The sequence below is a fragment of the Lissotriton helveticus genome, chromosome 2_2, assembly GCF_964261635.1.
Source record: "Lissotriton helveticus chromosome 2_2, aLisHel1.1, whole genome shotgun sequence".
NCBI classification, from domain to species: Eukaryota; Metazoa; Chordata; class Amphibia; order Caudata; family Salamandridae; genus Lissotriton; species Lissotriton helveticus.
This window is the reverse complement of record NC_136060.1, coordinates 153,559,783-153,582,765: the sequence shown is the minus strand read 5'-3', so window position 1 is coordinate 153,582,765 and position 22,983 is coordinate 153,559,783. Positions and strand designations below refer to the sequence as shown.

Genomic DNA, 22,983 nt, shown 5'->3' with positions numbered 1-22,983 from the left:
AAACAGATTCCAAAATGTGTTTCTTATCTTACTAAGCCATGCCTATTTTAAGCACCTTTGAGTTAATTTAGTTTTTACATGAAGGCTTTTAGGGCCCGATGTAGGTAAATCTAATTTACCACTTCTAAAATACCGAATCATACCGATTCGGTGTTTAAGAAGTGGTAAATTAGAGGGGGGGACATGTAGGTAATTCTGATTCGGTAAATACCGAATCTGTAAGATTCGGTATTTACCGATTCTGTAAATACCGAATCGGTATCCCCCATTGATTCCTATGGGCCTTGAAGCCCATAGGAATCAATGTGGAATACCGAATCGGTATTTACCGATTCTGTAATTACCTATTCTTGCAAGGGTGCAGGGGGTGTCACTTTGGCACCCTCTAGCACCCCAATTACAGGCTTGTGTGCCATGTGGCATACAGACATGCCCTAAGGGCATGTCTGTGTGCCACATGGCACAGGTGTGCATGCACAGATGTGCATGCACACCTGGATTCGGTATTTTACCACCCAATTGGATTGGGTTGTAAAATACCGACTCTTGAAGCCTGTGGCACTCTTCAGAGTGCCACCTACATCTCTAATTACCGATTCTGTACATTTACCGATTCGGTATTTTACCGAATCGGTAAATGTACAGAATCGGTAAAATTACCGAATCTGTACTTATGTAGCCCCCTACATAAGAAAACCGTAATACCGGTCGGAAACGGCCGAATTCGGCAGTTTCCGACCGGTATTAGGGCTCCTACATCGGGCCCTTAGTTCTTTAAAAGTCCGACAAGAATCATGAAACTGAACGGGTAAATTTAAAATCATGAAAAGTGTCAATCAATCAAGCTGGTTACCCATTATCTATATTCAGCTGAAAGAGGGGACGGGGTATTCTGCAAGTGCAAGAATCTCGCAATCTCTGAATGTGATTTTATTGCGGCTAAACTTAATTGGACATTTAGGCCTGCAGAGCCTCTATCTCCCAGAATGTATCAGTTTGTTACATCTAAGCCTTTGCCTGTCACGCTGCTGCAATATGACCTTTAGGAGGTGTCTTCTGCAGACTAACTAGGACAAGGAACTCACCAACAGGACCAATCATGAAAGGGTTCTCTTGTATCTACGTGCTTGTGCAAACCATTCGGAATAGTCTCTGAATGATGCACTGGATAATGAGGGCCACAGGCCCACAAGGCAGTTAGTAGTTCTGGAAACAGACAATACTTGCACTAGGGGTTCACAGTTCCCAAAAGTCTGACTGGCCTGCTTCTTGTTTGCAATCTCAGACTCAAAGGGGAGGAGGAATATCCTTGTGACCTGTGGCACTCCTTGTTATAGCCGTAGTGCTTCTCGCCCAGGGCTTTCATTTTAAGGCAAGGTATTTAGGCAGCAGTATTCAAGCACTGCTTTTCTTGATTTGACAATGTTCCACACCAGCTGCCCATTGAGCCACATTATGCTAAAACCTGCTGCCTCTTTCACCATGTTCTGACCAGCTCTCTGCCTCCAGCATTTATCCCCCTCTTTGTGAATCTTGTCTAGTGTCTGTTGCCTTTCTTTATTTTTAGGTTTCGCATTCAAGTCTTCCTGTATAATACTTTAGACAATTACATTTGAAGTGATCAATCAATAATGCGGATTGCGAAATGAGAGTTGAACAGTTCCATGCGTGCATTTTTCAAAGGTTTAAAATAGTATTTTATATTGTACTTAAGTTTACCCAAGTGAGCCACATCCTCCTGTGATTCATTAGAACCAGTATTTTGGGAAAACATTATTCATGTCACTTGGGACATCTTGCTAGTTTTCACCTGACAGTGAGGTAAATAATAAATGTATTATGCTTCTGCAGCCAAAGGTTTTGGTATTGTGAGCGTGCCTTAAATGATCTTATTGATGCCTCCTGTTGCCTTTGCTGCTCTACCCAGCCCAGCCTGCCCAGTGAAGTATGTCTGCTGACCTCAGAGGAATTCTGCTCCTGCCACTAATAGTCCAACCCCAGCACCAGAGCCTAAGCTAGTGTTCTGCCCACTAATGAGTCAGTAGCATCTTTCTTGATCACCAACAAGCCACTGTCGGCACCATCAGCACTGACAGAGCCGAAATCTGGAAGAGGTGTGGCGCAGCGGCCAGGGCGACTGACGCTGGAATCTGGGGCTCATGGTTCGTTCCCCGGCACCGGGGGCAGGTCAGCCCAGACCCATGTAACTCTGGGCTGACCTGTGTGTCACGGCGCCGGGACACCACCTCGGCGGTAGCTGTGCGCTTTACAAATACTGGTATTTCATTTAATTTCATTTCAAATCAGGACTGCATAATTTAAAAACCAAGTGCTTTCCATGCTACCAGAACATTCCCACCACACGAGTCACATTCAGAGAGTAACCCTACTTAAAAGGCAGGGAGCTACTCTGTGCGACAATGTTTGTCTGCACATCTCCAGCACCACTGTGTTACGCATCTTTCTCCACTTCCCCTTCTTACCCCAGTAGGATAGCATTAGAACTAGAGCGGGGAGGACGTTTCTAACCAGTCCCTTCCTCCCCCAGTCTGTTTTTGTTCATTCAGACCACCTCACCTCCCTCCAAAACCTGGAAATCAGAACCATCTGGTACTCTGATTGGCTGCTGGCTGAGGAGATCGAACTCTCCTCTTTTTGGTTTGGGACTAAGGCCAACATGGTTCCTTCTGCTGGAAGACTGTCCCCTATAAATGTGCTTTGTTTAAGCCCCCGGTTGAGTTCATGAACATAAATGTCGCTGGAAGTTGACTGCATGTTTTTGTTTTGAAATTTGGTCTTTACATATTATAAGGTTTTGTAAATGGGTGGGCAATTAAAGGCCACCTTTCTTTGTAATTAGGTTTAATAATTTTTAATCTTAGTACCACAATCCACACAAATACACTCCATACCATGCCAATTAATTCCAATCAGCATAATTTCACTCAGCAGCACACACTTCCACATCAGACAATTCAACCCTAAACATTTCCATTCCACACCACATAATTTGACAACAAACCACATATTTCAACTCAACAACACAATTACACAACACACCACATACATCCAATCCACACCACAGAATTTCACATCATGCCACATAATTCAACAGCATACCACATAATTAAACTCCACAACATACCACTCGACCACACAGAATGCCATTCCACACAATTACACTCTGACACACACTTCTACTACACATAATTCCAATAGACTTATACCCCATAAACACTATCCACAAATTTCCATTACACACCATGCTACATACTTCCACTACACAAATCCACTACACACAATTCCACCACACACAATTCCACAACTAACAATTCCAAACCACTTAATTCCACTTCACACCACATACATCCAATCCAATCCAAAACACATGGGTAAAACGCATTCTCATTTATAGCTCCAATACCTCTAACTCTCACTAATGCATGACCAATTTGCATTGCCGGGGCCTAAAGCATTGCTTACTAGGCCACCGCAGGGGACGCCTTTCCTTTCCGTTGTGCCATATAAGTGTGTTTGTGTCTAGGCTGAGTCTCCAGAAACTGTACTGTATGAACCTTTGAAGCCTTCTGGGCAAGTTGGGAATATCAAAAGGCCATAGCAATGTGGCTGTAATTGTTTTATAATCAGACACCCTTGTGTTGGTAGCTTCCAAAATGGCTGGGGATTGACAATTTGTTGATGTTTACACCCTGCTGTAACAAGCCTTTGCAATGCAACAGGTCTCGCAATTACGCAAGTTTGAGCTATTGGCATTGTAAATGACAATGCCTTTTATTTATGTTTTGGTTTTTGAAGCATAAATAAAACGCATTGTTATTTGCAATGTCAATAGCTCAAAGTTGTGTAAATATGAGACCTATTGCATTGCAAATGCAATAGGTCTCGCATTTGTGAGAGATTAAGCTATTGGCATTGTAAATGACAATGCCTTTTATTTATCTGTTTTCAAAACCAACACATAAATAAAAGGTTTGTCCTTTACAATGCCAATAGCGCTAACTTTTGAAATGTGAGACCTATTGCATTGTAAATGCCTGTTATCCCTATAAGCTCAAAGGATTCTTTCAAGCACTTGTTTGTTTCAAAAAGTGAATTTTGGAAGCAGATATACTTCACTTAGCGTCCTGACACTTCCATATTTACCTCTTTTTTTGCTTTGTTTCTGACCCCCTTTCACACACTCCAGGGGAGTAGTTGCGTCCATATGATTTCTGTCCTATCGAACTGTCCTTAACTCCTATTTAATCATCTTTACCAATTCCAGCCCAGTGAGGTGACCCAGATGGTTCTCCCCTAAGAGAATAAAAATAATGCCTGGTTATGGTCTGCTTCCAGTTTCCCATTATGCTCCCATAAAGTGGGTGTCAGTTCTCTTCTGGATAGTCCTTTTCCTTTTCTCACTGGAATCTGACCTGTTCATTGTCCACTTGTTTATAGCTCAAGGGGTCCCTACTGGCATCACTAAGCCCCCCCCCCCCACTTCTCTCCCTTCTGAGGAGGCATCACACAGGCCAGGAAAGCCATGGGCACCCCAGTGGTCACTGCTGTTTGTATCCTGGCAACATGATCCTGGTCCATAGGCACTCCGTCCAGGACCTCCAGACATAGGCCTGATATCCTCAGATGATTATTGGCTGCCTCAATGGCCAACTCCATTAACGTCTGTAATAACCTTCTTTTCATCATACCAAAAAGGGTTTGAATACACTTTTTGCACATGCTCATTGAGATGGTGATGCATCAGAGATATAACTGCCAACATCACATGACCTGCCTGCGACCATCATGTCTTGCATCTCCTCACTTTCACCCTCTTTCAATGTCCCTGCATAGAGTGGCAGGAGCTGCCCCTTGTCATGAGCCTTCCTTCCTCCCTCGCTCATCCTTGTTGTCTCATCTGAATTATGCATTGGTTCCTCAGCCAGTTCCTTCCACTTGGCCTCCTGCTATTTGGGCCTCCCGACCTCCTCTATTTGGAGATAACCTCATCCTTATCAACCTATAGACCAGTCTCTAATGCAGACCTTCAATGCTTCCTAAAACTTCATTAAAATCTGTTGGCTTGGATTATTAATGCAACTCTACAGGGTAAGTGATACAAATTGACATTTCTTTATTAGTGTTCAGCGGAAATACCAAGAGTGAACAGATTTGTAACTGCTCAAGTTAAAAAACATAAGCTGACAGAATGAGTTTACTATTCCGTGGTGTGAGTTCTGCAAGTGCCCTATTAGAGTGTGCTACAGTGCAGATGGAGTGCAGTGCTTTATTGGCAGTTTAATGGCCTACAGTTATGGGCAGATATACGGCATTGTCTGTCCCTTGCGAAAGCTGAGTTTCGAGTGGAATAATTACCGGATCGAGCTTGGGTGACCCGGAAGCTACGACGCGCCCTCTGGTCTGTTGCGCGGTGGCTGCTACACAAGCAAAGGAGGAATGGTTTGTTTGCCGCTGCCCCCCTTTTTTGCCTTGAACTGAGAAAGCTATGTTGCTCGTAGAAGTGGAGGAAGCCAACCTGAGTCTACGACTGGACCTGCGAGTCGGAGGGCCCAGAGTGATTGTGGGTTGAGTCTCAGGTAGGAGGCATCCCTGTTTTTGGGTTAAAGGAAGAGGGAAAGCCAGCGTGAATACATACATCCATATTTACATTGGTGTACGGACGATGACAGCTGGTGATACGGAAAATTTCCATTTCCGAGAGCTGAAAAATGAAGTCAATTGATGAAATGAGGGAAAGGGAGGAAGCAGCTCTTTCTATAACTGACGATACAAAAACAGGTACTCAAGTAAACAAAGGTAATAATGTGACAAGTAAAGAGAAACCCTCAGATGTCATGATACGATTAAAGCACCAAGAGAAACTGAAGCACCGGGAACTTTTCAATTGATGGGAATCCAAATCACTCTAAAGATATTTGGAAGTAATACGGATCCCCAGAGGCATTAGGATCTTGGTAACACCTACCTATGAAGACCCCAATCCGAACATGTTTCGTGACTGGGCAGAGAATAACTAGGAATCTTCAAGGAGAAATATGCGGACATTGATCGTTTAAAAATTTTGGAAAAAATACAACAAATAAGTGAAATGTTAGAAAAAGAAACTAATCAGGATGTCATATAAAAATTCAAAAAAAATATGCTGTAATGGCTAAAGAAATTGGAGGTTTCTATCAAAGACCGCAAAGCACAAAAGTTTCTCCGTGACAAAGGAGACTATGAAAAGGGACAAATTTATACATTTTCAAAGAAATTCGAAATTGTAAAGAGACAGAAAATGAATACAAATACCAAACCGACAAGTGAAATCCAGTCAGGCTTGAGCAGTGTGCAAAGCTCTGAGATAGAGACTTGAGCAGATGAGGGGCCGAGTGGAATGTCAACGGATAGAGTTCCTACAGTGATTGATGAATTTGTTTTTTTGCAGGAGGAACGAAGATTCAATCGCCGGCCCAGAGTACCAACAAACTAAATAAAAATCCATATTAAAGAACAAATCTATGAAGGAGAAGAAGACAATATCATCAATCTTACAAATGTTCAATTATCAGAAAAGAAAAGAGTATTCTTAATTGAGGTCTATCCTATTGTCCCACAGCAGAAAGTAATTACGTTCAGACAAGAGTGGATTTTTTTTAAACACATAAGACTAATGAAATTTAAAAAAACATTAAAGACATGATAATTCAACTACTACTGTAAGTACCACGAGTGATGAAAATCATTTAGAGATTTGCAAGTAAGAGATATGGAACTTCTTGTGGGAATGAGGTAAATTGCAACTGAAACAGAGGTTGACGAAGATGCATATTTTGATCAAATGACCAATCAAGTAATGGAAACAGCTGCGGAAGAAGGATTGGACATTGGAGGAAGTGAATCTACAACCTTCAGATCTAATTCACGTTTTATTCCGATGACTACAAGAGATTCTATTGACGTTTTCAATGATTTTTAGTAATTAATGATTTAAAGAATTTAGAAAAATGCACAAGTGTAAAGAATACAGTTCTGTCTAAACAGCAAAAGGAACATTCTGCACTCATTACAAAGTTAAAATCGAATAATAACTGTATAGTTTGTAATGCCGACAAGGGCGGGAACGTGGTTCTTTGGGACAAACAAAAATACCTGAATGAAGCCTATGAACAACTGAATAATAAGGCATGTTATGTAAGAATTCCCATGGAAACCATGTTGCAAAGCCATTACCAATATAATGAACAACTGTCAGATTGGTATACTAGGGTCATGATTACCCAAGATGAGTACAAGTTCTTAAAGATAAGTAATCCTATGATACCTGTTTTTTTATCTATTACCAAAATTGCCTAAGGACATTGAGAACCCACCCGCCCGCCCTATCATATCAGACATAGGCAGCGGGTTGGAGAACACATCAAAATTTGTCGATATTTTTCTGAATCCATTAGTAAAAATGTTTCCCTCTTATATTCAAGATACAAGGGCATTTTTAAAAGTAATCTATGATTTACCGTGGGAACAGGATCTTCTGCTGGTTACTGTTGGCGTGACAACGTTATACACAAGTAGGTAACATGAAGACAGTCTAAATGATATAAAATACTTCTTGGGCAGTAGACCAATAAAAATGTGGTCACATACACAGATGCTATTAGCTATGGTGTCAACTTGCTTGAAAAATAACTTTTCATTTTCAATGATGAATTGTTCCATCAGACCTGTGGTACTAGTATGGACACCTGCTTCGCCCCCAGCGATGCGAATTTGCATATGGGCTGGTGTGAGGAGCAGGTGGTTGGAAAGCAGTACCGAAAGGAGTGGCAAAATAGTATTTTACATTGGAGCCACTACATAGATGATCTTTTCATCGCGTGGAAAGGCTTGGTAACATCTGTAAATGAGTTTATTAATAAGATTCAAGTAAGCAGCTTGAATCTAAAGTTCACTAGTACAGTCAGTGACACAACAATCAATTTCCTTGACTTAACTATTTATGTCAAGGATTTTAAACTACAGATTAAATTGTATAGAAAAGCCACAGCGGGGAATACACTGCTTCTTGCAGCAAGCTTTCATCCAGACAATCTGGTGAAAAGCATCCTATATGGTGAATGTCTGAGGGTGTTATGAACTGGTGAAACTGAAAAAACGGTTTAGAAATAGAGGCTATACTAAAAACTATTTACAAGCCTCGATAGAAAAGGTGAGAAAACAAACAAGAGAGGAGGTCCTATTTCAAGTGAAAGAAAATGCAAAAAATGAGAGTGCTTGTAGATTAATAACAACCTACAATAGGCAACATGGGCCTGTAAGGAACATATTATCTAAGCATTGGAATGTGATCAAAAATGATCCAATACTTGGTAAATTAATGCCTAGGAGACCATTGATAACCTTTCGGAGGGCAAGATCCTTTGCGCAAATGTTGGTCAGGAATATGATCTTGAAAAAAGATGTATCTAGAACAAGTTTTACCTGGTTAAAGCACAAAGATGGTTTCATCAAATGTATGAAATGTAAAGCGTGTGCTCATGGGAAAAACATGACGACCTACAAACCTGGATTAGCAAAGGGAGTAAAAAAGATCAAAGGGCAGTATAATGATAAAACTGAGTATGCTGTCTATGTCTTGAGATGTTCATATAATCTAGAATACGTTGGTAGTACCAAATTACCAGTACATAAACGAATTCTGAAACATCTAAGGGCTATCAAGAATGGAGATAGATCATACCCAGTAGCACGCCACTTTGAGGGATTCTACAACAAAGACGTTCAAAGTTTGATCTACTTTGTTATAGACGCAATTCCATCTAACAGACGAGGTGGGGACAGAGAAAAAAAGTTAAGAAGACTTGAATCTTGTTACATAGTAGAGCTAGTTACAAGAAGTCCTGCGGGTCTGAAAATGGAAGAAGATCTGTACACTCATTTATGAATTTGTTATGAGTAATGAACAATTGCCTACATTTTAAGCTGTGATTATGCTTCCTTTTCTAATTTCAAGTTTTGTTTAAACCACATTCTTTCGATCACTTTTTTTATTATATACCACACAACGTTAGTTAAGTGAGATTTAGGAGATTGCCCACTGGGGCTTAATAACCAGATAAGACATGGTGTTAGGATATAAATGGTTCACAGATTGAAAGCCAACTAGGGCAATACAGCAATGTGAATAGTATTTGATGAAAACTCAGTCATTCTAAAGGGTGAAGAAGCTCCGATGAGTATTTTTTCCCCATATGAAATGAAGGAATGTGGAAAAAAAATTCTGGCCTAGTATATTTATTGTTTTTATAATGATAAATGTATGTATTTATGCATCTATTGACAATTACAAACACCGTGTGAGATCGGTGTAAATGCGATTATATGACAGACAGATGTAAAACTACGAGTCTGTCTTCCATTGCATCAGTTGTGCAGTTTTTCACATGTGCGTCACATGCACAGAAATTTAAAATGGTGGAAATTATCCCCAAAAACTTTATCGGTGAACAAGCCTGCTGATTCAGGCGAAACACGTATGAGCAATTGACAAATAAAGCTTATTATTGTCACCACAGGGCGTCGTCTGTCCCTTGGGAAAACTGAGGTTTGAGTGGAATAATTACCGGATCAAGCTTTGGTGATCCGGAAGCGACAACACGCCCTTTGGTCTGGTGCGCGGTGGCTGCTGCACGAGCGAAGGATGAATAATATATATATATATCAAAACTACTCCACTCTTACCTTGATTGTTGCTTCAAGAACTGGAGCACGGACCAAAATTAGGTGCAGGTAAGATGTTTTTATTTCGCTCTCTCAAATAGCAGCCATGACGCGTTTTGACCTCGGAGGGCCTTGATCACATAACACGCATCACAGTTAGAGGATTGCCTTTTAAACCATTTTTTAAAAGTTTCTTTAAAGTGACATGTGCAACATTTCGTAAGGTAACCATAGACTTAGAAAAATACCTTTCATTTACATAAATAGATTTTTGGTTAAAAATAGCATCCAGGTATAAATACCTGAAAAACCTCTTGGGATTTTCCCAATGTAAAATCTTAAAACCATAAAACCAAAAACCAAAGGAAATGTACTTTGTACTATAGTAATGTAAATTACTATGTGCAAGTTTTACTGCAGTGTAAAATGCTCAAAGTCTGTATAAAAGCTGTGTAAGTAATAAAAGTGGGCCTTATGTGGTTTCAGGTTGACCCTTGTGGTCTGGTGCTGGGGGACTGCTGTTGTTTTCATGCCATGCTGTTGTTTTCATGCCATTCGTATGTAGAACGTCTACCCCTAAATCCCATCTAGAGGCATGTGTACAATTCTTCCGTGGCATTAAGACCCCCTGCTGCTTTGAATCGAGATCAAGAATGTAGCGTGTTTCTAATCTCCCAAGGGCTTTCTCCCTGTTCCCTCCTCTTTTGTTTGGTGGAACGGCATCGAATAGAAAATATTTAAAATCTTTTGGGTCAGCATTGTGGGCTTCACCAAAATGCCGAGCCACAGGGTAGGATTGGTCATGATTGTTGATAACCCTAATGGGCTGGGGTATCCTCTTGTGTCCCTGAAGTATAGTACTTCCTACGTATCGTAGGCCGCAAGGGCACTCCAGTACATAAACGACGTAGTCTGATTTACAGGTTTGTTAATGGGTCGTTCTTGGTCCCCAAATGCTGTCTTGTAGGAGGTTTTATTGATACCAAATTGTCATCCTTCACATAGCTTGCATTAGTAAAATCCTTTTCTCTGGGATAGCCATGTGCCCTTTGTCTGACTGCCAGGATCAATCTGGACCAAATTGTCTTTCATAGAGGGTGCCTTGCTATACGTTATGGCCACTCTGTCTGGTAACAGATGGCCAATAACCGGGTCACTCAGGACCAAAGACCAGTTTTTTCTAATTATGTTTTTGATGGCCCTTTTCTATTTTTATATCCCAGGATGATTCTAAAGGTTTCAGCTCCTTCCTCCTGAGTTTTGCTGACTATACAATTAGTTCCCTCTAATTCTGGAGGTTTACTTGAATGGGCTTCTCTCTTGATTACATTGCTTTTTGTAATGGCAGTGTTGATATATTTTATGGAGTATCCTCTCGCTAAAAACCTGTTTTTACTTGCTAATTGTGCTACCTTCAAATCATCCTCAAAACTGCATATGCGTTTAAGCCGGAGCATCTCCCCATATGGAATACTAATTAAATGTTGGGGGTGGAAGCTCCTGGCATGCAACACTGAGTTGCCTGTGGTTGGTTTGCGGTGCAGCTTTGTTTCCAGCTTGCCCTCTCTGCTGTATACCTGTACATCAAGGAATTTGACCGTATCAGAGCTTATAGTAGCCATAAAATTAAGATTGAGGCAGTTGATGTTGAGAACTTCTATAAACTTTTCTGCTTCTGACCTTGTTTCCTGCCAGATTATAAAAAGATCATCTATAAATCTTAACCAAAGTTTAATGTTGTTTGTAACATATGCCTCATATTCTTTATGTAGGACCATCTCCTCCCACCATCCCATGTGCAGGCATAACTGGGGGAGAAGCTGACCCCCATAGCTACCCCCCGTTGTTGCTGGTAGAGTGCATTCTGAAAAAATGTAAATGTTATTGCAAAGAAAAAACTCAACTATATTGATTAGGATTTTGCTATGTTATATACATTCAAGCGGTCTCCTATCTAGGAAGAATTGCAGTGCCCTCAGACCACCTTGATGATTGATGGACGTGTATAATAAGGTTACGTCTAAGGTGATTAATATAAAATCATCATGCCACTCAAAGTTCTGTATTTTTGACTAAAAGTTCCCTGTGTCCCTGATGTCAGATGGGAGCTGCCGCACATGTTCCTGCAGAAAATAGTCAACATACATACAAACATACATACCGATATAGTACTATTAGGTTATTTTGGGATCACAAGGACCCATCAAGCCAGAATAAAACAACAGTACTTCTCAGTTATAAATAATCACAACAAGTTAAAAGAGAAGCAAATGAGCATTACTTAATACCTATTGTACTAAAATTTCACATTAACATCCTATCAGACGACAAAGTGCTGGTGCATACTGAAGGTAATTTGTATCTTCTTATTTAGTGCTCTGATTACCATAACCTTTGTCATATGGGCCTCCCATCACTGGAGCATGCCTACATCTACAAGCTCTCCTCTTGGACGTTCCCTTCGGAGCCGTATGAGCCATGTTGACAAAGTTATTTGGATACTGCAATCACAACTACTTCTCTAGTATCTGTGCGCAAGGCTGTAAGTACAATGGAGTACTGTGTAAAGCACAGCAATTTGCATACTGGCTTAAGCCATATCTCCTGTGGACGGGAATATCGGTTTGAGAAAAAAGGCAAAATTATGTAACGTTTCCTTTTCCTGATTCCAAGAAGAACACCTTTTATTATAAAGTAAACCCTCTAAAAACATTCAAATCAAAAATATAGTCTTTATATTATCAAAAAATCACGTTACACAGGAATTACTTCATTCTGTGATAACACAAGTTTCAATAAATGGTAAAATCATTACGAAAAGCATGTGGTGAACGTGACTGTGGTGAACAAAGTGATCAGTGCATTAAATCCAGTGACACATATATACAATATATACAAGGGGAATGGGTCAGTATGGTAAGTTCGTCCTCCAAGGAGACAAGGAGTAATTGTACAAGCTCCTGGAGTTATCTTGACCGGTAATGAGCGTCGACGTTTCGACCCTAGAGCGCCCCAGTTGGTGGTCGCGGCGGGTCTTTATCAAGACAGGGAAAGTCTGAAAGGAGAAGGGAGGCAGAGGGTTTACCCCTTTTATGTAAACCACCTTTTATTATAAACATCATCACCCGCCCAGTGCTGTAAAGCTTTCAACCAGTAGCACACCATACCGTCACTTCAAAAGATGTTGGGCCTCATTTATGAGCTTTTGCCGTAGGATAGCGCCGTAGGCCTCCCTGCTACACTGCCCTATGGCAAAAGAAAAGGGCAGGAATGAGCGGTATCTATGTGATACAGCACATTCCTGTCCTTTTCCCCTGCGCCGGCACACAACTGGCTGCCGTGCCCCAATGCAGGCACATTTGCACCATGGTAAAAGGGTACCTACATTGTGGGTCTGATTGGTATTCTGCCGGAAGGGACACTTTCTTGCAGGAAAACAATCAATTCAGGCAATTTCCTTTTTCTATGTGTGCTGCAGAAGAGTGCCTAGGAGTGAAAGCAGCATCTGAGTTTGTACTGTTCGATTTGGATCTTTGATGCATGATTGATAAACAATGTAATAATGCCCCCCTTCCCTGCTACACAGAATGCTTGGTGCTCATTTGGTCTCCCATGGTGGGTTTAGTGTTATTGCTTTTCTCATCTAGGGATTCAATAACCATTCTCAGCCCACAGACTTCTCCCCTCAGCCCTTCAATCAACTCCATCAATTTTGCAACATGAAGGGTAGTGCCAGGTATGGGGATACAATCAGTCGCTGGCACACCCTCCCCCTGCAGACTAAGGACAACCAATCTCTTTTCACAAATCATATCTAAGTTAACTAGAGTCACAGTGTCCTCTCCTACATCCTGGCCTACAGAGCTACTGGGCAAAGCAGAGCTCACAGGAGGTCCATTAGGAGGTAGGATCAAAGTCTTATTCCACGTAAACATGTCAGGGACCCTTTTCTTCGTTTGTTCCTCTTGGCTGCATTTCATTGGGATTTTAGTTCAGCAGGTGATATTCGATCATCCAGTGATTTTAACATTTCCTCCACTTCAACTAGCAAGACATCTATTCTCTCTATTAGAGAGTTTGCCTCTGTTGAGCTAGAGCCCTTGTTTGCCATTGGTAACCTAATTGTTACCTCTGCCGCCTTTCTCTTCCCCATCACGAGATATGACACAATTTATGGCCAATCCATACACAAAAAAAGGAATAATATTTCCTACCATAAAACAGGTGTGCCAAAGATTCCTTGACCCAGAAGTCAGAGGGGGCGTCTAAGCCCGCCTCCTCCGGGCTATCTTTGGCCTGGGCATTTCCCCGGTTCAGCTCACATGCATCCCTCCTTATGATGTGAAGTCGATGAAGATCAGCTGTGGGAGGCACAGGGAATTCTGGGACAATGAGTCCCCAGCAGTAGCGGTAAGACCCTCAGCGGCTCTTCCTCACAGCACAGTGATGGCAGAGATAGAAGACAGCAAATAGCAGTGCTGGAGAGATGGCACTGATTTGTGTTTTTTACAATGAACCTTCCACAAGTAGACAGCCTGGAACTTGCCCCACAAAATTACCTACTTGGAGTTGCCAGTAGGTAGTTATAGATAGGATCTAGTTTCCATTGGAAAAGTGTTTTTTTTGTTTTTCCAACAACTTTGGCGCCGTTTGACAAATTCTCGTGACATTTGTTTTTCAGTCTTGCAATTTCTCTCAGGTATTTTAGACACAGCTACGGACCAATCCGCTGAACAGAATTATACCAAATTTGTCAGATAGTTAGCGTTTTATCCAGAAAGCGAACATTTTGTAAATTGGTGTAAATCTATGCTGTAGTTTTGGAAGTATTGAGGTAAATCTGAATTTGTATATATAAGGACACAGATCCTCTAAGGATCCGACAGTCATTGTGCTCAAATCTAATATTGTCCGCAAACCCTTCAACCAAGAAATGTTGGCAGCCATCTTGAGACTTTACTTCAGCTGAATCCTTTAAAAAAATGTGTTTTTTTTTAAAGAAAAGGGTGTAGGGTAGGAATACCCTGACTCTGAAACCTTAGTCTTGGGGTCCCAGAGAGACCCTGCCACAGTAAAAAAAACACTTTGTAAAAAGCAATTTTGCAGAGGAAACGCAACAGAGCTGTGAATCAATGGCATTTTTGTTTTTTTAAACAAACATGGTCTCCCAAACCTGGGTGGGCCAGGGGTATACCGATATTTATAAAAAATGGAGGGGGTGAATGGGCACGGGGACCACCATCTACACAGGTCTTATTTAAAATATAATCCGGGGGCCTTGAGGAACCCCCTGGGCCCCGTGGACCAAAACTTACTTTTAGAAAAAGGAGGTGGGACTCACAGACCCCCCTCTTAGGGCTTTTAGGGACCACCTCCTCCTTGGGGCCAAATTTAAATTCTACACATGGAGGGGCGCCATAAGTGGCCCTTGGGATCAAAACCTCCCTTAGGCTGGCCTGTGCAGATCAAAGAAGAGGGGCCACATCCCCCCTTCCTGGAGCAAAACATGGCCCTGGGGACCACCACCTCCACGGGCCAGCTCCTGCCATGTCCCAGGGTGACCACCCCTGGGACATAGCTGTTTGCTTTAGCTTGTAAGGAGTTGTGACAGCTCCCACAACGCTAAAGCAAATGCGTTGGTTCCAGCAGTCAGAAACTATCAAAGTGCAGCTGCCCACTGGAAGTAGAGGTTTAATCCCTTTCTATGCCGGCAGACATGCAATCAGGGAAAGAGATAAACAGATTGCTCCTGCATGGAGAGAGCTGTCTTTGAGCCAGTATTGACCTTGGAGCACTTGAGGCTCCCCAACAGCCGCTAATGTCAGAAGAAAGCAGAATGAGTCAGAATAAATGTCAGAAACAAACAGAAAGAGACAGGATAAAGGTCAGCAAAGACCAGAAAGAGGCAATATAAAGGTAAGAAATGAGCAGAATGAGGCAAGAAAAATTTCAGAAATGAGCAGAAAGAGGCAGAATAAAAGTGAGAAGCAGGCAGAAAGAGGCAGAATAAAGGTCAGAATGAGCATAAAGAGGCAAAATAGAGATCACAGATGAGCAGAAAGATGCAAAATAAAGGTAAGCAACAGGCAGAAAGAGGCAAAATGCAGGTAAGAAACAAGCAGACAGATACAAACTAAAGGTCAGGAATGAGCAGAAATAGGCAATATAAAGGTGAGAAAGACCAGAAAGAGGCAGAATTAAGGTCTAAAGGGCACAGAAAGAGGCAGAATACAGGTCAGAAGAGTGCACAAAGAGGCAGAATAAAAGTCAGAAATGAACAGAAAGGCAAAATAAGGGTGATAAACAAACAGAAACAGGCCAATAAAAGTCAGAAATTTGCAGAAAGAGGCAAAATAAAGGTGAGCAGCAAGCAAAAAGAGGCAGATTAAAGATCAGAAACAATTAGAAAGAGGCTAAATAGAGGCCAGAAACAAGCAGCATGAGACATAAACAAGGTCAGAAACGAGCAAAAAGGGGTAGAATAAAGGTCAGAAATGAGCGGAAAGAGGCAAAATAAATGTCAGAAATGAGCTTAAAGAGGCAGAATAATGCCCAGAAGGAAGTATAAAGAACCAGAATAACTTAAGTTAAGAGTAACTTAAGTAGGGAACAAAAAGAGGCAGAAAAGATGTCTTAAACCAGCATCAAGCAGCGGAATAAAGGTCAGAATTAACCAGAAAGGCAAAATGAAGGTCAGGAGCAAGCAAAAAGAGGCAAAATAATGGGGAGAATGAGCAGAAAGAGGCAAAATAGAGATCATGAACAGACAGCAAGGGGCAAAATAGAGTTTAGAAATGAGCAACAAGAGGCAGAATATATGTCAGGATCGAGCAGAAAGAGGCAAAATAATGGACAGGACAAGAAGAAAGAGGTAAAATAGAGGGCAGGAACTATGAGAGAAGAAGCCGAAAAATGAGTAGAAAATGAGTGTAGGAGGTCCAAAGTTGCACTGTGCAGCCACTGATATACTCACTCATACACTCATGCACTGACTCACGTACCCACTCAGGTACCTATTCACAGACCCACTTAGAGACTCATACACCCACTGACAGACATTCTCAGACACTCATGCACCAGCTATCAGGTCCATTCATGCACTCATTCACCCACTCAGAGGCCCACTGAGAGACTCACACACACACTCACAGCCCAATTCAGAGACTCACTCACACACCCACTCAATCACTGATGCATCTACTCACAGCCCCGCTTTGAGACTCACACACCCACTAAAAGACCCACTGAGACACAAGCACCCACTCACAGATCTTCTCAGACACTCATGCACCCACTCGCAGACCCACCCAGAGACTCTCACATGCTCTCACAGACCTACTCAGACACACAACCACCCACTCACCGACCCACTCAGACAAACATGTTCCTATTCACAAACCCACTCAAGGGCTCATGCACCCACTCACAGATCTACTCAGAGAGTAATACACCAACTGACCGATCAGACATACACTCACCTACTTTCGGACCCACTCAGGGACTCACACAACCACTTACAGACTGACTCAGACACTCATGGACCTACTCACTAACCCACTCAGAAACCCATCCATCCAGTCACAGAACTTCCATGACAGTCATGCACCCAGTCACAGACCCAGTCAGAGACTCAAGCACTGATTCACAGATTCACTCAGACACTCATGCACCCACTCACAGACCCACTCAGACACTCACACATTCTGTCACAGACCCTCTCTGAGACTAATGCACTCACTCACGGACCCACTCGGAGACTCATACACTCACTGATAGTTAGGCTCAGTTTTCACTCTTACAAAACTAGTGAAATTCTGCAGTTATACTTAGCTGAGCTAACTATAACGTCTGCCCCCACAATGCACTGCTTATGAACCTACATATTACATCACTCATGACATGGTCAGTGACATCACTGGTGACATCACTATATATAGTTAGGACCACTTTTCTATAGAAAAAGAGTTTTCTGACTTACCTATTTCTTTTGCATCATTTAATGAATCTTCACAAAAAAGTCCTAAAAAATTGTTTTTTGTGATTTTTCTTGTGCATGGAAAGATTTGGAGTGATCCTTCAAGAGGGGGCCGAGAAAAAGGGTCGAAAAAAATACAATTTCTATTGTAAATTCGCATAGGAGCTTTGAACATGACCACAGCATGAACAGCTGAAAGTAATTACACCACATTTATCAGAAAGGTAGATTTTGGTTCGCAGATCACACTTTCAGTTATTCAGTGTAAATAAATTCAGTTGTTGTTGAGAAATGTAAGAGAAAGCAAATAAGGATATCTAGACAGAGCCTAAGCACAGATTTCATGGTGAGATATGATTAGCTGTTTGGCTGTTAGTACTTCAAGTAGAAAGTGCTGGTAGCCATCTTGAGGCCAATATACATGATAGCACCCTATTAAAATGCATTGTTGTGAATGACAGTTTTTGAGGGTCACAAAAAGGAGAAACATTTGTTGATGGTACCATGCTAATTTCTAGGAATTGTGGTGTGTTCTAAGATGATTTTACCCCGTGCAAAAGCTTTCTGCTTGGAGTACATCAATCATGTTTGAGAGAAATTCGTTTTCTACTGAATTTCCATTAGAGAGTATAGAAGGTGCTCCAGAATCTAAAATGAGAGCATACTTTATGTAAAGTCTCCCTATGTTTCTTCAATCATTTGAGAACGAGTCTAACATTCTCAGTAAAACATGTACTTCCATCAAGAGCAGCCAGTCAGTTGATGTCATTGACCGTATCATGAGTGATGAAATATTTGAGATCATAAGCAGTGCATTGCAGGGGCTTAAGTTATAGTGAGCTCAGGTAACTATAACTGCTCAATTGTACTTGTTTTGTATGATGAACTCTGAGCCTAACTATTGTGTCCCTGTAACCTCTATTTGTTTAAGTGAATTTATAAGATCTTTTAAATTGTATTTCCTAACTGCAACCACTAACCTTTGACACTAAGTGTGTGAGTGAATGCATAAGTGTCTGAGCGGGGGTGTGAGTGTCTGAGTTTATTTGTAAGTGGGTGTGAGAGAGTATGAGTGGGGCTCTAAGTGGGTATATGAGTATCCCAGTGGGTCTATGAGTGGGTGTGTGAGTCACTGCCAGGGGTAGGCAGTAAACTTCACTTCACCAGCAGAGTATGCTGCATTTTGCCACTCTGTGCTCTTCTTGAAATGAGGAGTTCAGCAAAGGTTCCTTCAACCACTTGTGCTCCAGTAGGCACATTTGCAGAGTGATTGACAAAGGGGGTGGGCCTCTGATGAGCTCTAAGCAATCCCATTGTGGGAGACTTACTTGTGGAACAATAGGGGTTCTTCACCTCCAACAATCCTTAGCAGCCAAGTGGTCTTCATCCCTCAACCAGTAGTGTGCCAGGGGGCCTCTTTGCAAAGTGGTTGAGAAAAGGCTCGGGCCTCCAACGAGGTCTGAGCAATCCCTCTGTGGGGGACTTACTATTGCCAACAATAGGAGTTCTTGGTCCCAACCCTCAGCAGTCACAGGACTAAATCTCCCAACTAGTAGTGCACAAGGAGGCTCCTTTGCAGAGTGGTTGAAAAGGGGGTGGGGCCTCTGATGAGGTCGCAATGTTATCGCTGAGGGGGACTTACTTGTGGCAATTATAGTGGTTCTTGGCCCCAAATGACCCCCAGCAACCATGATGAATACATCCCCATCCAATAGTGCACCAATAGCCCCCTTTTCAGAGTGGTTGAAAAAGGGGACGGGGCCTCTGGTGAGGTCTCAGAAATCCCTCTATGGGGGACTTTCTTTAACAACAATAGATGTTCTTGGCCCCCAACAATCCTCAGCAGCCAAGGGAACTTCATCCCCCAACCAGTAGTGTGCCAGGACGTCCCTCTGCAGAGTGGTTGAGAAAGGGGGCAGGGCCTCCGATGAGGTCCGAGCAATCCTACTGTGGGGAACTTACTTGTTGATGTTATTTTGCTCCATTGAGGCGGTGTCTCTGGGGCTCCATGGCCCCCCATTAATCTATTTTTAGCCCCTGGAAGGTGGTGGTCCCAAGGGGGGTCCCATGGGCTCAATGAACCTCAGGAGGGGGGGCAACATGCACCCTCTCTATTTAAATTTTGTATATGCTTGCCTGCCCCGGGGACCTGGACCACCTGGAAATTTATTTCTAGAGAAGCTTGGGAGCAATTATATTTTTCAGTGGGAGCAATGAATCCAGCATTACTCCAGCTGCAATAAAAAATCAATAAAGCTTTTTTGTCCCTGGTGGGGTCCTTACCGGCCCCCCCTCCCCCAAGAGGCTTTGGGGGCGAGGGTATTTCTGCCCTGCCCTCTTCTCTTTGTTTGTAAAGTTTTTTGTGTTACTTGGCTGGAGTTGAGTCCCAAAATGGCTGCTTACATTCCTGGTTGAAGAGTTGGCAGCCAATCATTCAGCACGAGGACTGTCGGATCCTCGCAGGATTTGTGATCCTCTATTGTTTTTTTTTATTTCTCAAAAACTACTGAACGGATTTACACTAAATACCAAAAAGGCTTCTTTCTGGACCTAGAGCTACCATTCCCCTATATTTGGTGTAATTACGTCCAGTGTTTCGGGCTGTCACGTCTAAAAATCTTGAAGTAAATGAACATTGGAAAAATGCTTTTTTATACCCCCCCTTGACAGATCGCCCCTAAACATTCCATGCACAACAAGAACCACCTGGCATTTTTTGGCGGGAAAATGTCATGAAGATTCGTCAAACAGCACTAAAGATATAGGCAAGTCAAAAAACGCTTTTCCTGTGGAAACATGTTCCTAACTAATTCTAACTACTGGCCACCGCCAGTAGTTAATATATATATTCATATATATAGTGAGTGCACATACATATGGCTTCAGCAATGGTACATCTATTTATACATTTACATACTTATATTGTGGTAGTTGATATACTGCCTACAATATTAGTATACATTTAGTATTCTTAGCTATACCACATCTAAACCCCTTGAAAATATTGTGTTTTGACACCTGAGGAGTTTGACAAAATTACATCTAACATGATTTTCAAATAAATTTGACAAATTTATAAGGTTTAAGTAGAACACATGGCAGGTTCAGGTCAGTCATGACAAATATGCATTACATTTGATTACTTATATTTTATGGTATTTTATTCTTCTTTCATTGAAACAACAACTTTACTTTGTCTGCAACCTACTTTTGATTAATTTCTGAACAATGATTTACCATCGTCTATTGTCCATTATAATGCCAATGGTATCATAACAAACCCTTGTTATGTTGAACCAATACTCTCGGTCCTTCTACAGTGTGACATATGTATCTTGGCCAAGTGGGCTATCATTGCCAAATAACCAAGTGAAAAAAAATAAAAAGTAATCAATAATATAATTTGTGGAGAAGTGTGGCTCACTGGTTAGAGGAGGCAGCCCTGGAAGCAGAGGTCAGCCCGGGACCAGGGTTCAATTCCCGGCTCGGCGGGGTCTTGAGTCCTAAAATGTCCATGGACTCGACAATTCTCGCTCCGGTGCCTACTCGATTCACGGGTTCGCACTCTGCGACTCTGGGCAATAGCTTGCTTAATCTCCACAACGGCCCCTCGCGGCGGGATGCCTGGCTTTCACCTTGTGGATACCCTGCCGGGGTTATCTCACAGGGGAATACCAGGACGGGTTCCCTAAGCAAGCGCTTAGAAACCGCTCGGTGATTTGCGCTATATAAATTCCTGTACATTTACATTTACATATAATGTATATATTATCTTACCAGTGTTTAAAGTAGTCAATATTTTGACTATGATGTTTTGTTGGGATGATTGTTTAATAAGACATTCTGGGAGAATGCCCCGAATCAATCACCTACAAAAGAAATATGACCTTTCTAGCTTATTTGCTTATGGGTGTGGACACTTTGGGCATAGTAGAAACAGTTATAACTCATACCGCAGCTAGTAAGTAATATAGTCACCTCCTAACTATATCAAAGAATCTCAGGCATGAACCTGTCTGAGATCAGCCAGCAACTGCCTTTTTCCCTCTCACATTATACATTTACACAGACCGCAATACTATATTCCTCTCCATGGAAAACCATTGAAGCAAGACATTTTCGCATTGGAACAAAACTAGTAACCACAAGTTGTGACTTACTCGGGATACTGGTGTATCACCCTTTCCTCTGTCTTAACTATTGACACACATATAAGGAAACACGATTTGCAGTTCATGAAGTGTCCAGTTTAGGGAGAAAGCAAGCACTATAAATACACAAACAAATACATCCTTTGTGAATTCTGTAGCCCTAACTCTTATACGTTTTTTACGATTTAAACTGGGCCTCAAATTAAGTATACACTTTAACAGCCTCTTACATTATGTTATGGCGAATGAATGAATGCATGCAATGGAAATTCAGAATATCAGGAAACCTGTTAAAACTTACTGATGTCTTATGTTTTGCCTCCTTTTCTTTAACTTTCATTCTTGATCTGTTGCTAGTGAAATAATGTAATGTCCCATATTCCACTAATGCAGCAAATATGAAGATAAAGCACACTGAAACAAAGAGGTCCATTGCTGTAATATAGGACACCTTGGGTAGTGACTTCCTTGCAAAAGTACTTAGAGTTGTCATCGTCAAAACTGTAGTAATTCCTAGGTAGAAAAAGGAATAAAATTCTAATTAACCACTCAGTCAAACATGTTTTGGATTGTTAATATCAATTCCTAAGCTTTATTGCACAAAAGACGAGCTTACAAAGCGCACAATATCTGAGTACAACAGGTACATTGTTTTTCAGTCAATGGGTGATCCGCAGTTGAATGCAATATTGTATCTCTGGTCAGGAAGGATGAGGTAGTGAACTATGCCTTGGGCCAAGTCCTGTGTGAGTGACAGTGACTGCAGTGATGTGACATGTGTATCTCTTCAAGGAAGCTACTTTTGAGAATATGTATGTAAGCTCGAGAGGTTTTCAGAGTCAGAGACATTTCTCCTTCTAGAATGAGGAGCTCATGGGGAAGAAACCATGGGTAGTGTTTTAGGCCTTTGGTCCAGCCTAGCCTAACATTCATGATAGGTAGGTAAGCATTCCTTTCTCCTGGAGGACACTAGAGAGGAGGAGGGCTTGGTCCTAGAGGATAAACTGAATGCTCATGGATGCAAGTGATTTACATATAGACCATTAACTATATTCACATGGCTGCTCATGTCAGAACCACTTCTAACCATTTGCAAAGTACAGATGATGGAGAGAAGCCAAGACAGAAAGATTCCTG

At 41.8% G+C, this 22,983-nt stretch overlaps 1 protein-coding gene across 1 annotated transcript in view; it reads right to left on the bottom strand.

The window, feature by feature from the left end:
- GABRG1 (gamma-aminobutyric acid type A receptor subunit gamma1) overlaps positions 1 to 22,983 on the bottom strand; it is a 656,698-nt gene that overhangs the window by 4,566 nt on the left and 629,149 nt on the right. The window contains exon 7 of the mRNA XM_078678237.1: positions 22,148 to 22,359. Coding sequence (XP_078534363.1) covers positions 22,148 to 22,359 — 212 coding nt within the window. The remainder of the gene's footprint in view (positions 1 to 22,147; positions 22,360 to 22,983) is intronic.